The sequence below is a fragment of the Coffea eugenioides genome, unplaced genomic scaffold, assembly GCF_003713205.1.
Source record: "Coffea eugenioides isolate CCC68of unplaced genomic scaffold, Ceug_1.0 ScVebR1_3052;HRSCAF=4191, whole genome shotgun sequence".
NCBI lineage: Eukaryota > Viridiplantae > Streptophyta > Magnoliopsida > Gentianales > Rubiaceae > Coffea > Coffea eugenioides.
In genome coordinates this window covers 1-17,970 of record NW_020863593.1, presented here as the reverse complement: position 1 = coordinate 17,970, position 17,970 = coordinate 1, and the positions used below count along the sequence as shown (strand labels likewise).

The 17,970-nt window shown below is 33.3% G+C and overlaps 1 protein-coding gene across 1 annotated transcript; it reads right to left on the bottom strand.

Annotated features, from left to right (window-relative positions):
* Positions 1-1,442: 1,442 nt before the first annotated feature.
* Positions 1,443-5,787, bottom strand: LOC113757406 (disease resistance protein At4g27190-like). The gene is made up of 2 exons (XM_027300714.1): positions 2,893-5,787; positions 1,443-2,264 (listed from the first exon to the last, which is right to left on the bottom strand). Exons 1-2 carry the CDS (start codon positions 5,785-5,787, stop codon positions 1,443-1,445), a joined length of 3,717 nt encoding a protein of 1,238 aa, XP_027156515.1.
* Positions 5,788-17,970: the final 12,183 nt, after the last annotated feature.

Sequence of the window (17,970 nt, the reverse complement as noted above, 5' to 3'; positions counted from 1 at the left end):
TACTAAAATCTAACGAGTGATAATTAAGGATCTAGCCAAGGAATAACTTCAGCAATGGTTCACTTAATTGATCATTGAAACAAAGGCAATTCCAATTATTTATCAATAAATAGGTTATAACTACCAAACAAGCGATGACAGTCAACCCCTCCTTACTGTGTCGGTGATTAAGGTACGCTCGTTAATCACTGTTCTAATTAGGAAATAATCCTAGGTACGCCCATAAGATTTAATTCCCCAATTGCCTTACGTATTAGAGGAGCCCTGTTCTAACCAAATAACGCACTACCAGGGTTATTTTAGATTAGCCCACGTATTCCCCTGACACAAATCTAATCATGCCAGTTGTCACTATTTTGAGGTAATTAAACAATTACGGATTTAATACCTCAATTGATAATAGATTACCAAATTAACTAATTATCCGGATCCAAGACAATCAATTAATTAAACAATCATAAACACTGTAATCAGGGAATATGCGAATACCAATAAATAAAAAGAAAAGATAAAATTAAATCGATCTCACAATTTTTAGGCGAATCAAAGCTTCCGTTGTTCCTTGACTAGACAAAGGAAATTAATTCATTCTTGGTAAACAAAGCCCACGTAAAATTGAAGAGAAAGCTGCGGCCATGGTCTTCGATTTAGAGAACTCAATTGACTAATTGAATAATATTTGTCTTGACATACGGAGAAATAAGAGCTACTTGAGCCCACAAGGAAAAGTTAAAAGAAGCTAAGCTAAAAAAGACACAATCAAAAGCTAAGCTAAAGGTAGTGCTTGCTCTCTGCACAATTTTCCTATCTAAGAGTCATGCTACTTGTGGCGGCTCCTGTGTGCGGAGAGGAAGAAGCCTCTCGATGACTCCCCAGGTTTGCTTTCTTTTCCCCTTTTTAGTTGCTGCCTTCGGTCAACATTACCAAAAAGGTCTTGCATCTCCTTGTTCCAAGTATGCCCTTGATTGCCTGCTATTTGAACTCTTTCCTGATAATTGTCAAATTGGCATTTATTATGGTATTTTCGTTCTACTCCCTGAAATATATGCCAAATACTAAAAGTGAGTAGAATCCAGCAATTAATCCACATCGGGTCAGGTAATAGGGAAAATTAATAATAAAATAAATGATAAAATTGCAACCTATCATGTTCCTTAGGGTTTGATTGTATCATACCTGCATGGTCCGATTGTAGGTCTATCATTGGATGAATTGCATTACTGAGATTGATACTAGAAAAAGGACGACCGGTACGGCTAGGCTGTGAACGGCCAAAGGATCAAAAAAACTACTTATTCCCCATTCTCTCTGAATCGGTAAAAAATATGATCTCTCTATCCTGTGAAAATACCCACTCACAAATAATTAAATAAATGCAAATTCTCAACCATAACTATAGTGAAGTACAGAGACAAAGTTTGATGGGTAATTTAAATATTGTATTAGGATATGTCTACCATTAAATCCAGAGGAATATTAGCATCATTCTCTTCCACTTTGACTTTCTTAAGTAATGGTGCATCCAATTTTCCGGGACACAAATTCTTCAACTCCGGGCAACGCATTATTTCCAATTGGGTCAGTGAAGGAAATTTGAATTCACAATCCTCGTGGTGACCACCACTGAAGCTTTGAAGATTTTGGAGGTTTACAAAGCTTAAGGAGCTTAGTTTTGGGAACAAAAACTCCTTGTTGGTTCTTCCCAATGAAATTTCTCTTTTTTCCCCACCATCATGATCTTCTTGACTGGTCTCTTCATTTTCCCCCGCTATAACTCCATACATAGCCGGGCAAAGACCAACTTTCAATTTTTCAAGACTTACAAGCATATCAGCCACGCAAGGTGGATAAAACAAACATGGTAAACTGCACCCCTCTACTTGTAATATTCTCAAGTTTTGGAATACTCGAATCCCTTTTGGATAATTCCTCCAAATGTGGGTTAATCTTGTTAACCCTCTCAATTCCAGTGACTTTAGATTGGGAAGAATTTCAAGCTCCTTTTTTGATGGAATGGGAACTTTTAGACCCTCAAGGTCGAAAAGTAATTCCATCGAAGGACAATCACCCATAGAAAAGCTCTGCAGATTCTCTAACAATGCCACACCATCAGCTTTCGCAATGCATCTGATAAAATAGCAACTTGAAAGCACCAAAGATCTTAAGTTCTCAAGAGACCCTCTAAGCATTTCACCTCCTACAAATTGTTCTGGGCGATAACCAGGACTTGTAAGGTCTAGCATTTCCAACCGAGGGAGTGAGACCTGAAAATTAAAACGTAAATTGATTACAAATGCAACTGGAGTGTGGCATTTGCAAGCTTGTTTAATTTCTCTTCAATCTAACTTCGTCTTAAAGCTTGAAATGCATGTCTAGAAATTGCAAATATCGATCAAATGTATTCACGATATTAATTGTTACATAATAGAACAGTTCTAGTACATCCAGGGACGGAAACTAGCCTTGCCAATGACATCAAGTAGGAAAGGTAACTCTACCAATGGCATTAGTCCTTGCTATCAAAATAATATTGTCGTCAACATTTTATTCATTAATTTATCATTCGGTCTCTACGGGTGCTAAAAAATTCTACACAAAACAACATTTTTTTTTATACTGATCATATATTGAAGGACTAGATCAATATGACTACTAAAACAATTTTCTACATATGTTTAATTAACACTTTTGGAGCAAAATGCTTGAGTCATGAGTTTTTGGCAATCACCTAAATTCACGGTCAACTATTTCTTTGACATGAAGTATATCATATATACACTTTTGGAGCAAAATGCTTGAGTCATGAGTTTTTGGCAATCACCTAAATTCATGGTCAACTATTTCTTTGACATGAAGTATATCATATAGAAATACAGAGAGAGAGAGAGAGACCTGGTTGAGAAAAGCTCTGGAATATGTATCGCCTTCGCAGCCAAAGCCCTCTAAGCCCGTATATTTAAGTGTTACTACTTTGAGTTGGGGTAACTCAAGCACTTGATCCTTCATATTTTCTTCCCTCATAACAATGCTTTCCAAATTTTCACAACTATATACGACTATCTTTTGGAGTTTCACTAGACATTTCAACACTGATTGTGAGAAGAGAGTTGTGATTCGCTGACAGTTAGATACCTCAATACCTCTGAGATTGCAAAGTGACGGAGGTTCAATTGGCCCCTTCCACAAGTACTCAATAAAATTCATTCTCAGGAGTTTCATCTCTTGAAGTTGGCTGAAGCAACGAGGTGGAAGATTTCCATAACATATTTCTTCCAATTTGCCAGATGTTAATTCCATGAACACCAGATTTTCAAAAACATGTCGAGGAGCTAGGTTGGTGGTGGAATCAATAAGGCATTCCCATGAACCCGACTTCAATCTGAGCCTTTTCAAATTGACAAATCCACTTTCATCTAAGTCATTCACAAAATTCCCCGAGCGAAACAAGAACCCAAGGTCCAAAATGAGATTCTCAGTTCTCCTGATTATGCTAGTAACTGCAGGACACAATGCTAGTTCGGAATCTTTCTCGTCAGGCAAATAAAGTTTGAAATTCCTCCGAAATTGATAGTCTCCACCGTTTTTTGTCTGAGTTTGTTTGCAACTAATGTTAAATCTTGACAACCTCTCAACAGGGAATTCGCGTAATAATAGAAGCAGGTCGTCAATGCCATGTAAATTAATTTGGAGACATTCAAGGCAAGCCAGTGATGTGATCTCTTTAATGCATCCTCTTTCTTCTTCTGCATTTCTCCCTAGCCGCAATGGACGATGAAATCCCATATACAATTCTTCTAGCTTTTTCAAGCTTGACAAGATACCAAGAGACAACGGGTGGCGGCTACTTTCAACCCTCAAATCCAACACCTTTAAATTACTCAGCTGAGCAATTTCGGTTGGAAACTGATTATCCCGAAGTCTGGACTCAAAGAAGCTCAAAATCTCCAATTGCGTCATGTATCCAATCATCGACGACGTTCCAATCCCTAACTCACAATAATCCAGGCACAATGTCCGAAGGCTCATCAACATTTGGCCAGGATCTGATGGTGAAAATTCAATTTGTAATTTGTTAAACTCCATGACCCTGAGATCTTCCATCCCTGCAAAAGAATCTGGTGATAGGCTGATCATTTTGCCTGACTGGAAGACCAAACGCAGCAGCCTAAGCTTTGGACATTCCTCTCCCAATGGAAATGGTCCATTAGAATTGCCCTTCCATGTCAGCGAAACAGCTGTATAACGACCAAATGAATCAGGTTGCGGGTGCCCTTCTTTTCCTCCAACATTCCTTACCAAAAATACATGCTCGCCTTCTGATGCAATTTTCAAGCAAACATCTCGCACGACATCATGCAATTTTACATGGTCTTCTTTTCCACCATCGGTTAGCAACAAATAGCAACTTTTAAGGTCACTGATACTCTGGTCTACTCTGTATCTCATATCTCCCAAAGTCTCTCTATCTTGGAACATTTTCAACCCTTTCCCATACCTAACCAAACATTCGACTGGAATGCTATAATCCTCTGGAAACAAGCTGCAAAACAGTAGTAGTGACTTGGCTTCAACACTTTTCAAACGATCATAGCTCCATTCGATTCTGGAAAACACCAAATCTTGAACTCTTTCTAGGTCTCTCATTGTGTACTTCTTTAGCTGTCCAAGGGCGAGTTTCCAGGATTCTGGTGTTGTATAATTAGTCCTAAATGCCCTGGCAACAACAACGATTGCTAGAGGTAATCCTTTGCATTCTTCTGCAACTTGTTTTGCAACGTCACTCAAAGCTGAATCATCGGAAATTCCCGCAACCTCTTTAAAAAGATGCCATGCTTCTTCCTTAGGCAAGGCATTCACCTCAAAAATTTCTGCTTCCATGTTCCTACACACATGAGAGAACCGAGATGTCAATACAACTGTTAAGCTCTTGCACTTACCTGATCTAATGGGAATTCCTAGACTCCTAAGATCCACTTCTTCCCAAATGTCATCCAGCATAACAAGATTTCTCTTGTCACTATTGATTAGTCTAGTATAAATCTGTTCAGCTCTTGCACGACCACTGTGCTCAGATTTTAATTTCATCCTTAACTGCTCAGCAAGTTGATTTTGGATATTTCTCATGTCTGGATTTTGAGAAATAGTTGCAAAGGCTACGCCATCAAACAGTTTCTCAGACTTAACCTGGTCGGCAATTTGCTCCAACAAAAAAGTCTTGCCTACGCCGGCCATACCACAAATTGCGAGTAGACTTCTTTTATCCTGCTTTAGAGCTTCAATCACTTCCCTTTTCATTGACATCCTTGTAATTAGACTTTCCTCAAAGGATGGGGTTGATTCACTAAAAGGCATTTTCCCCAGTGGAGGAAGGTATCCAACTTCATCAAACCGCCTCTCTCTGAGATGTTTTTCAGCATCATTTCCTCTTTTGGCAGCATGGCGGCCTATCAAATAACGTGACTTCAAATTCGGGAGCCTAACAATTTTAAAGCAATTCACCTTAACATTCTCCATACCCTCAAAAATAGTATCTGCCTCTTTCTCTAGACCATCAGCCTGCCTTAGCCAATCAGTAACAATTGGTTTAATTTCTTCACCATTGTTTCTTGCTGCATCTACCGATCGTTGCACCTCAGTTTTCGTTAGCTCGAGTTTTTTGATGCCATTCCTCAGGGTTTCAACGTTGCTTCTATAGCAAAATAAATACTGAAATTGACGCATAATTGGATCAATAAACTTCTCCGTGATTTTCCCCACAATCGAAACGCCAATATCTTGCATGGCCATTATTCCAATATTTCTGTTCCAATGTCTATAACCATGTTATTACGGAAATTAGAAAAATTCGGTTTTATAACAGATAAGAAAATATTTTATGAATATGCAAATGAGGTGATGATGTCCCCAAAGCCTAATTCAGTTGATGTGGCCAGATGATCATGAATTTCCTAGTTTGACTATCAAAGCGTATCTTTGTTTCTCTCTCTCTCTCTTTCTCTCATGTAAGCTGTAGAGCCTTCCTTAACCAAAATAATAATAATGGTGATGATGATGATAAATCCTTAAGAGTAAAGATTATGATGACTATGAACAGAAGGAGACAAAGTTTAATTAATGGTCGTTGGACTAAGTTTAATTAAATGTTCGGTGAAACGTAAAGGATGCTAGTAATGTTTCAGTTGTTCTCATATATTAGTTTAGATTTATCCAATATTAATTTAGAAAATACTCTTTTTGGAGGAAAAATTATGAATAGTTAGTTTTGACTTCAGCGACCACTATAAGTCAGAGCAGGCAAATTACCCATCAACACATTTCTCATATTGGCAACATTATTTAAACTCGTGATTTTTTTGAAGAATTTAGAAAATACATTATATAAAGTAATTAAGGTGCAAAGATATGTGTATGTTTTCACCTGTTTGATGAAAATCTAAAATCTCATATGTCCAACAATCAATAAAATAGTGTAAAGGCTATTTGATAAAAATAATGTGCATATATCTATTGTCTTAGATAAATTTTATCTCAAGCCACTAAAAGTCTCCAAATATTCAATTAGGTTTCTGCGTGTTTAATAGCAAGATTAATTGAATATTTTTAAGTCTTATGCGTGAAGCAAGTCAAGAAATTAGGAGTTGTAGGATAGAAGAAAACCCTTTATCTGTCATGGAGCAATCACTAAAAATGTCATTATAGGAAAAATGCAAGTAAAACTATTATAGCAGTAGAATTTAGCATTTCTAATGGGAGATTAGACACTATATGTAAAACTATTATAGGACCAGAATTTAGAATTTCTAATGGGAGATTAGACACTACATCAAGAAAGAATTAATAATGATTTATTTGGTCTAATCAACATCTATGCATTGTTCGGATGATGCTTTCGACTAATAATTTATAAAACTATGACTAAGCTCTGCACTAATGTATATCACAGATCTTCTATGTGTATCCAAATCTATAAACTACTAGTAGAAAGCTTGTTGGTCTAAATCTTACTACGCACTTTCAAACAAAAAAGAATCCCTTCCATTTTTGTAGAACTTTAATTTCTTAGAAAGAGTTAAATTGTTTACTATGGTATTAGCTGGATTGAATGCATTGAAATGTTTTGAATAGCTAATAAGCTATGAAAATTCTATTTATGATGACATTAAGAAAAAAAGAAAAAAGAAGCTCACACCATCAAAGTCCATGTGGATTCCTCATGTATAACTATGTTAGATTTTTAGATGCAATTCTTGTTTAAATGATCCTACCTACAACTAATCTTCTGTTCAATGGCATTTAGTTGAAACTTCACTTTTTTCCAACACATTATGATCAAAAAAATTATTTAGTAAGATGTAATATTTAAATGATCACAAGATACTCTTTTTTTTACTCCCTTGTACATTTATTTATTTTTTTTTGAATTTTCACTTGATTGCCATACAAAAACTAGATGATATACAATAGGGGCAAATAAAAAGGCTCAAGATGTTCGAACATCGTGTCAGTACCTATTACTAATGGATTATTTTGGGATTAATTAATCTTTGCCCCCTTGAACTTTGGCCCTTGTTACAATTTGTCCCCCCTAAACTCCAAATATATACTCTTTACCCCTTCTTTTCGACGGGTTAAGATGAAATTATATTTTTTGTGACCAAAACATCCCTGACTAATTCTTAAACACACATAATAATTGTAACATAATAAATACCAATTTCTTTAATATTTGCTAAATGCATTTAAACAAAATTACACTATGCATTTGATTTTTTAATGCTAAAATGAATTATATAATTCACATAAAAAAGTTTAAGCAACTCAATGTGTTTATTTCAATGCCATAGTAATACTTCTTTTAAATAAAATAAAATTAATTAGTGCATTTGGAATGAAAAATATTGCTTATATTTTTTATCATAGCACTTTTTAATGTGTTTTATATGAGATAAAAACATGATTAAAAATAAAAATGTATTGAAAAATATATTTAGAGAATTTTTACTTTTTTTAAATGTAGGATGCAAACAAAATATAAAGCAAGGTATGGATGTAGTATAAAATTTTCAAATAGCATCCTGTTGACTCATGAAAATCTTGTGAAAACTGCAAAGTAAATGAAAATTATCAAAACTAATCCGTTTAAAATTTAAAGAAAGAAAGATAAGCGATAGAAAACTTGTGCAAGCTTTAGAAATCTTTAAACTCTTTTTTATCCACAATTCAAATTTCCAAATCTTTGGTATTATACCATCTTTTTTTATTTTTTAAATCATATGATTTTGTTTTTTTTCTAATAAAATATTTCATATTTCGATTAAAAATATAGCATTATTTTAGAACTATTATGTAAGGGCATTAATGTCATTTTGTTAAAAATTTGGGCAAATTCCACTTTACTCTCCTGTGGTTTAGCGTTTTTTTACATAACCCCCATATGGTTTCAAAAGCTATACATAACCCTCTCATGATTTGGATTAAAATGTCAAAGTGAAGGGAATGATCATTTTTAATGGAATCACCTAAAATATCAAGAATACCCTTATGTAAAGTTGAAAATTATTTATTAACCAAGGGGGGTTATGTGTATATTTTGAAAATCATAAGCGGGTTTTATAGTAAAATATTAAACTATAAGGGGGTTATATGGTAAAATATAAAAATCATACGGGGTTAATGTGTCATGTATTTATAAGGGTAATTTCGATATTTTTAGAAGTTCCGTTACGAATGACTATTTCCATCACTTTGACACTGTAATCCAAACCATGAGGGAGTTATGTATAGCTTTTGAAACCATAAGGGGGTTATGTGAAAAAATGCTAAACCACAAGGGGGTAAAATGTAATTGGCCCTAAAAATTTGGATGGAGAATTCATCATTAACATTTGACTTAGTCAATGAAGGGTATATATATATATTTATTTATTTAAAGTTTAGGGGGGCAAAGTGTTAAAAGGGTCAAGGTCAAAAGGGCAAACTGTAATTAACCCATGATTTTGCTATATTTCACAGCTTCACTACGAGATATAAATTGTAATAGAAGTTAAAAAAAATTCTTCCAAATCAAAAGCTTACATCACATCATTGGAAAATTAAAAAATTCCATAGGTGTGGCTAGCCACAACTAAAAAGTAACCTCATGAATCTTCTTTTTCTCTTTTTGAAAACTACCTTATTCTTAAGGGGGCAAAAAGAAAATGTACTTTATTCCTCTTCATTTTTGCGTGACCCTAATTGATTTTTACCACTTTTTTTTAGTTTCTTATTAGGGAAACCTGACTAGCTTAGCTTAGAAGGAAATTTTCTTCACAAAGAGTTCAAGTCAATAGTAACTGTCAAACTTATAGATTTGCTATTAGTAACACACAAAATATGGAGAATAATGCGGGGTTTCAGAATCTTTAACAGCTAAATCCATTTTTTATTTGTTAATTGATCAAAAGAACATTTGAATAACTTTCATCAACCTAATTTGGGGTTCGAGAAACGTTAACTACCTAATCCATTACTTTTATGATCAACTGATAAAAAAAAAAGATTAACTTTTTATACATTAACAATGTATATACCATCATTATTGAATGCATAACAACTCATCTGAATTTAAATTTGAAATCTAAATTTTGCTTATATATCATACATCTAACCGGGATAGTTCATACACTATCAATGTATATAAAATTTACCCTAAAAAATCCAAAAAGAGTTGAATCACTTATATGTGTTGTACCAATACTCTAACAATGTTGCACTGCAAGTGGATGCTTAATTTCATAAAGTAATTAGTGAGTTTTGTTAAGTAAATGATTAACTTGGTTAGGGGAGGGTAGAGTTGGGTTAGATGGTAAGGTAGAAGTAATTTTAAGTAGGAGTTCTGAATTCAAGATCTCCCACTTATTTAAAAAAAAAAAGAGCTTGGTTATAAAATAGTAAGATTAGGTTTATTGTAATAATATTTTATTGCAGTAAACTTACTATCTCTATAACTAAAGTTATTACTTTTTTCTCTTTGTTTTTTTTCCACTTTTTGTATTTATTTATTTATTTAACCAAAGTCGTTACTTACTTAAAAGACTTGCCATTCAATTGTGAGAAACCACCAAAGTACTTTCTTGCTCTTCTACTCCTGCTTAAGCAATGCATTTTTATCATGGCAAATTAAGTAAAACTATGCTTATAATCTGGTGTTTTGAATGTCCATACAAACATATCTTTACAGATCAACCGAGAAAGAGATTGGGAAACATAAACACATAGAAAGAGATTGGGAAACATAAACACATACCTGTTTTAGTTTGCTTGATTTAAAACCAGAGTGATAATCCCACAGAGAATTGTTGAGAGATAGAATAATAAATGTACTAATGAGGTCTTGGTATGGTTATAGATAGAGTGATGGACAACAAATTGTTGGTGAGAATTTTGAGAAACTACAATGAAAACTAAGGCAAATATAGGGTAGAGAAGATATATACTTTTCTTATGTAGCTGCAAATGGGAATCCCATTTTGGTTAGTAGTTATCACACTTTATTCTTTGCTCCTTGGATTGGTAACCATCAGTTTTACTCTTTTCCCAATCACTGTTCTAGAGGAAATGAAGTTACACAGCTTATATTATAGAGACAAGTCAAGAATCAAAAACCTCAAAAAGAAAATCCTCAAAACAATCAATAGGAGCAAAGTATGCTTTAGGCAAATGTGTTAGATCTCATCCAAGAAAGGAATATTGAAGTTCCAAATGGCAAAAGCCAGGTTAACATGTGAAACGCAAGATCTTCCAAAAATAGTTTTAATGTATAGTTTGTTCGATAGAATTGGAAATTTCCAATTGAATAGAACAAAGCTTTTAGAGTAGATTATTTATCCTATTCATTAATGTCCATCACATACTATGCTAAACGGTAAGAACAACGCTGAGAAGTTGGCAATTTGGATTAGCAAGAAATTTTGAGAAAAAAATGACTGCTAACCCGTCCACAATTTGTTTTGGCTAATCGCGTAAAAAGTATTTGTAGTATGAACCCATAGAATTAAAACAGAAAATACTTACAAAATCACCGTCTACAAACTTCCCACTCGAGTGTAGTTGGTGTAAGTTGGAAAGGTTCAAGTTCTATTCAATTGTGTAAATTGATAGAATTTAGTGTAAATTGGTATAATTTTGATATAAACGTGAATTATAACTAAATTGGTGTAAATTTTATAATTACATTAAAATATATTAATTTACATCAAAATTGTGCTAATTTACACAACTGGATTTTGGGATCAGCAGAATAGCACCACCAACCACATCCCACCATATAAAATGAATCCTCCGTTCAACCGATAAAAGAGAACTTACCTTACTTATTCTAGAAAATGTAACTGATATTATTACGTCAGATGATAATGTTATTTTGGTCACAACAACTTGACCCCATGGCGGGTCCTCCTGTGGGCAAGGTTTTGCCAATTAGAACATCACAACCAACATAAATACCAACCTAATACGAGTTCTATTATCGCAGAGTTCATTTTTAGAGTGGCCATTTTTTATTGTTCTCCTAAATGACATGGGATAAACACACAAAAATAAGAAGATAGAATGCACCTTATCATTAAAACTTTGATCTTATTCATGCTCACTCTCGCGTTGTGAATTTAAACTTTCCAGACAAGAATACACAAGCTTCACATTTTTCCATATATTCTTAAAGAATGGAAAACCTTCATAAAATATTTGTTGTTGTGTCTTATCTTTTTATTTTTTATTTTTTGGTTACTGTGTCTTATCAGTGTCAACATTTGATATCAAAATTTGTTCTATATCTGATTTGCTAGCACATAAATTATTCTTGTAGTAGCCCTTGATGCAAGCCCACTTAACATCTGCCAATTAGACACGTGGAATCATTCTTAACTATACAGTGATGATAGCATATTCTATCCGTATGCAATGCTTTAAACATCATAATTAGTTCTTAATATCTTTAGTACTTTACTTGATAAGAAAATGACAAAGTTTTGATGTGTGAAAAGAAAAATGAAAAAGCTGAGAACTTAGGAATAGAACATCAGTGCCATAAATTCAAGAGCTTTTGTGGTTAGGCCGTTTGCTTGGCCTTTTTAGGATAGAAATATTGAACTTAATCACTTCACAAGAAAATGACAAAATTTCAGTATGCAAAAAGGAAAGAAAAGTTGAGAACTTAAGAATGTAGATTCACTTACATAAATTTAATAGATTTGAGTTTCAGTTTAGGCTATTTCCTTGGCCTTTTTTCGCCAATAGTGCATGTTGTGAAATTTTAGTGTTGAGAAGAGAAAAGAGTAGTATAGGACTTGTTTTCGATTGATTTGCTTTTATATTCTGATTATATATTTTTTAATAATAAAAAATTAAAACATGTAATCATCGAAATAGTAACTTTTGCTAATTCTGATTATTCTCTATAATCAGTTTTTATAATCAAAGTTTGTAAAATCAAAAGCAACCAAGAATAAGACATTGTTGGAGAAAGAAATGGTTGTGATATGCGCAAGGTTGACGAATTATTGTGATAATATCTTGCGGGCTTACTCCTTGAAAGTCTTAACATATCCACACCCTCAAAAATAGTTTTTGAGCCTTTCTTTAGATCATCAACCTGCTTTAGCCAATTAGTAACAATTGGTTTAATTTCTTCAGCATTGTTTTTTGCTGCATCTACCGATCAGTAACATATTGTTTCTTGCTTTAATCTTATACATTTTCTGTAAAAATCTGATGATGACGACAAAATTTTGAGAAAGATCGAGAAAGACAGAGACTTGGAATAGAGGTGACCACGGCTTAGGTTTGAATTGAAATCAGACCGATATTTTGTTGAACTGGATTCAAAACTGAATTTTAGAAATCAAAATCAAAATCATAACCTTGACTAAAGGTTTAGGTTCACGTTTACCAAAAACTTGAATTGAAACCAAAACCGATTGTTTAGGACCAATTCAAATTATTTGAAAAAATACTTGCAACCTAAATCTATTTGGCCAATTTAGAGCCAATATCAATAGTAAGCACCCGATACCAACAGCCCCAATTCTAATCCAGCAATCTATTGTCCCGTCCCATTAATAAATCTAGACTTCATAACTAATTTAAACACAAGACCATCTGATCTAATCAATAATGAGATTTTTTTCATAAAATTTGCATCATTTTTCTTTGTCTATGCACATGATAATACAATAAATTTCTTACTTTTTTCTATATTCATTTTCATATTTGTATATAGTCAATTTTATAACAACAAGTGTTTGAGTGTAACTAAAAGAACTAAAACCGTAATAGAAAGAAACTAAAATTGGAATCCGAATAAAATGGAACTAAAACCAGATCGGAACTAGAGGTTCAAGAACTATAACTATAATTATGCCTATAAAGGCCAATTCAAATTCCACATTTTAGAAGAATCGAAATCTGCGATTCTGAAACTATAGCCATGTCTAACTTGAGGCTACTGCTGAGTTCAGTCGCAGAAATAGAGAAAGTAGGAAGAGAGAAAAAAGAGAATAACTTCAAGGAAACTAGAGAGCTCTATTTTTTATTTTTCCCCTCATATATTTCACATTTTGCAAGGGAAACTATTTTTTATGAAAGAGGGAGTGACAACAAGTTAGTTGTCACAGCCAAAAGTTTATGTTGTGACAACATTTTAGAAATTTTACTTGTCACCTACGTAAGTATTGACAAAAAATTTATTTCATTAATGACAATAATAAAGTTGTCATAAAAAATTAATAATTTGGGACAATATGGATTATTGTCATTAAATGACTTTGTTTATGACAATATTAGGTGTTGCTGTTAGATGTTATCACTAATTTTCATGCTTCTAGTAGTGGCCTTATAGAAATGTAACGTAACAATCTTTCTAAGACTTAGGAAGTAGTACATGACATTAAGGAAGTGCAGCTTTCAATTATAGTTGCCTTTCGCTTGTTAATTTTCACAATTACATCCTCGTAAACTTAGCAACTGAATAACCACCATATGATAAAGAAATGCTCTTTCAAATAATAAGACCTAATTCTTGTACTCCATTCATCATGTTATGTATTTATCCGTCTTATTATTTTTCCAACTAATCATAATTGGTAATTGTAATATTAATGATGAGTCAATTGTGAAATAAAGGAAAAATATGTATGGTAAAATTTTTTAGAATTAATAGAGCTTGATTTTTGTTTTGAATAACAAAATAACTATTCATGATGAGCCAATTGATTGTTTTTGGAACATTGTTAGTGCTATTAATGAACTACGATTGTAGCTTTTTAGACGTTGCTCAAAACAAAAAAAATAAAAAGAAAAAAAGCCCTTTTAGCTACAACTAAGGTTATGAATAACCTTTTGTAAAATGGCATTTAGATTGTGGTGCATCATTTTTTTCACAACATTATTATTAAAGTAAGAAATTTAGTAAGATGAAATAATTTTATGTGTAGAAGATATTCATCCTTTTAATATCATTTTCTTCTGCATTTAAATCTTTTTTTAACAGTTTCACCAATTTGACATTGACATATATAACCAGATTAATCAATTATAAAGAGCTCCAAGATAACATATGATAGTAATTAAGAAACAAAAAAGAAAAAACAAGATATTAAGTGTGAGACCCCGAAATTTTACTTTTCTTTCTAACCTTTATGTGAACTCACTTACGTTTGATTCTTAGTTGCTTTAACGGTTGAATTTGAGTCAAGGGAGTGAATTTTGTTAAGAAAAGTTTCATAATCTCAAGTTGTTAGAAAATCTAGAATTTTCGCAGGAGGTTTTGCGCAGTTTTGGGAAATTAGCTATAACTTTGTAAAGGAAAGTCGGAATTGAGTTCCGTTTGTTGCGTTTGAAACTAGACTCAGAGGGTTTCCTACGGTGTAAAATTTAGAGTTTGATTCAATACCCATAAATTCTAGAAAATTGGCAAAGTTGACTGAAAATTCTGCCCTGCACAAGTAAATATAGGAATGTTGTAGTAGTTTATGGCTCAATTTGGACCAACTTATGAACTAAATCTCTTTGAGGTGTCTTCTAAAGATTCTTAGTATTTGAAGTCTAGTTTTTAACAAGATAAGTTATATAAATTTTTGATATTTATAACTCAAGTTATAATTTTTCTAAAGGAAGGGCATAAGTTAGGATTTTTGTACATACTAGGGTTTTGGTGTGTGTTTTTGTGTGCATTTTGATAGTGTGATTGTGAGGACTTTGATAGGGTGATAATTGTTAGTAATTTTACTGTTAATTTTTCCCTTTGTCCTTACTAAATATTGTTTTAAATTGTTAATATATACTTATATTTGATATTTGGACCTATCTACAGGAAATGGAATTAAAAAGTGCTAAAAAGGGGGACTTGTTGGAGAAAATTGCTCCACATGTGGGAGACCTCAAAAAGGTTTACAAATCCAGGCCCACCTGGAACCGCAGATGGATTGCATCTCCTTTTGCTGAGTAGGAGTGTTTTGAGCCTAAAAAAGTCCTACGGGCAATGGGAAACAGGAAGAGAGGAAACATTGAGCAGAGCCTCACTTTTGGTACTTTTACTCTCAATTCGGAGGGACCCACGGACTAGAGGTTTCCTGCATTGGTGATTGGACTTTAAAAGAAACAAACGTACAGAGTGCTTGTTCCTTATTCGTGGGGACCACGGGACAAGTAGTAGTTTTGTTTTAGAATACGAGAACTTCGTTTTTGCGGTTTTTGTCGAATTCCTTCGTATTTATTTAGCTTCTCCTTTTTTTTTTCCGTCTCTTGGGTAGAGAGGACGGAAACATAGTTTGTTTTTGGATAATAACTTCTGTAATTCCGCATGGGGTTTCCTCCATGTAAATGAACTAAGTTTCTCATCTAGTCGAAGGCCAATTTGAAGGCGCGGTTCCAAATATCTGTGAGATTGAATTAATTTTATTTATTTCTTTTATTCATTGGTATTTGTACGTTTCCTGATTTAATTGCTTATACTTATTATGTTATTTGAATGTCAAGGGCCTGATATTCAAATTAATTTAATAATCTAATGCCAAATTAATTGATTGAATCCGTAATTGTTCAATTGATTAATACCAGTGGCGACTAGTGTGATTGGTTTCATGTTAGGGAAACGTATGATCTAATTTAAAGAAACCCTCGTAGCGTGTTTGTTGGTTAGGGTTGGATTTTTCTAACTATTAATGCAATCGAGTAATTAAATCCTATGGTCGTACCTAGGGTTATTTCTTGGTTAGAGAAATAGTTAATGGTCGTACCTTAACTATCGAGAAATTAAGGAAAGACTGGTTATTCGTAGCGTGTATGACAACTATAACCAATCTAGTAATGAGTAATTGAATTATCTTTGCATCGATGATCAGTTGAATGGACCGTGTCTGAAAAGTTGCACCTTTGGCTAGAGTCGTATTGGTTATTGATTAATTCTTGTTTATTTTTATTAGTTATTTCATTAGTTAGTTAATTAGTCATTTAATATTCTCCAAAAATCCCCCATGTGCTGAATTCTAGAAGAAACGACTTATCCCCAGTCCTTGTGGATTCGACCATGCTCACCACTATATACAAAATTTGTATTTTTCTTGAATAGGTAATTATTATTGCACAGGCTCGACACCCTGTCAGACTTGTAAAATCCCTCATAATTTCTTAAAAATTCTCTTTTATTTGGAATCTATTATTTTACAATAACTTTACTACTCATTCACTTCCTCAATAGTTACAATTAATCATAGAACCAAGGGTTTTCCCTTTACTTTTATCGTTAAGGTAAACTAGGGTTTTTACGTTTTTTGGTAGTGTGATTAATCGGTGTGGAGTGTGTACTTAATTTGGTGATTAAGAGTGAGTTTTGGACAAGAGAAAATGTGTGATTAGAGTGATAATAATAAATTAGTGAATCATAAGTTAAAATCCTAGTACCCGGGATTTAAGGAAAATCGGTTTGAACCGACGGGTACCGTTCGCTACCGATTGAGTGCACCAGTTGAGCATTACTTTATTACCTTAATCTTCTTGTTTTAGTTGAGCTAATTAGCTCTTAATTAACTCTTAAGTCAGCCACCATTATTGACTAAGGAAAAGAGAGATATTTTGGTGGAAATATTTGTGATTAAGCCATTTGTCAAAAATCCAACCAAAGTCTTGACCAAGACATTTTCCTTTCTTCTTATCTTTCTTCTTGGCTCATTTTTCTTCATTTTCCTTCATCTTGGTCGTGACTTATGAGAGGAAAAAAAAAAGAGTGAAGACCACTTCATTTCAATCTTGATTCCAAGCTTAGTTGAGTGAAAAATCAAGAATCTAAACCGATTAATCCTTTCTTTGAGCACTTGGAAATCTTGGTGTGCTAAAAGTTTATAAGGAAAGGTGGTGGATATCTCTTGCAAGTATCTTAGTGAGGTATTATGGCTGTCCATCCTATTTCTATCCCTTAAACTTGCTTAAGTTTGTATAACAACTTAAATTCTTGGCTAATGCTAGTTATCTAAGTAGTTTTGATGATTTTTGGTGGATTTTGAGTTAGGGTTTGGATGGATCGGTTGTATTCCTTGTTTTTTAAAGAGCATATGATGTCTATAATCTTGTATAGGAAGTTGAAGTAGTGGATCAAGTTAGAAATGTGAAATTTATATCTTGAATGCATCAAATTCAAGATTTAAGGATTTCAAATACTCTGTTTTGACCAGTTCTATTCGTGTATGATGGAGGCCGAATTGGACTTAGGTAAAAATATAAAGTTATATACAATGATGTTCTATAGCTGTCTGTAAAATTTCAGCTCAATCTGAGCACCGTATCACTTGAAATGATAAAAATACCCTTAACTGCCATAGGTATAATTTTGTGGACAGTTTTGACATTTCATCATTCTGGCTGCATTTTTTCATCTTGATCCGTATCAAATCAGACTTTGGCCAAAACACAAAACTTTTAGCCCGATGTTTCAGCTTT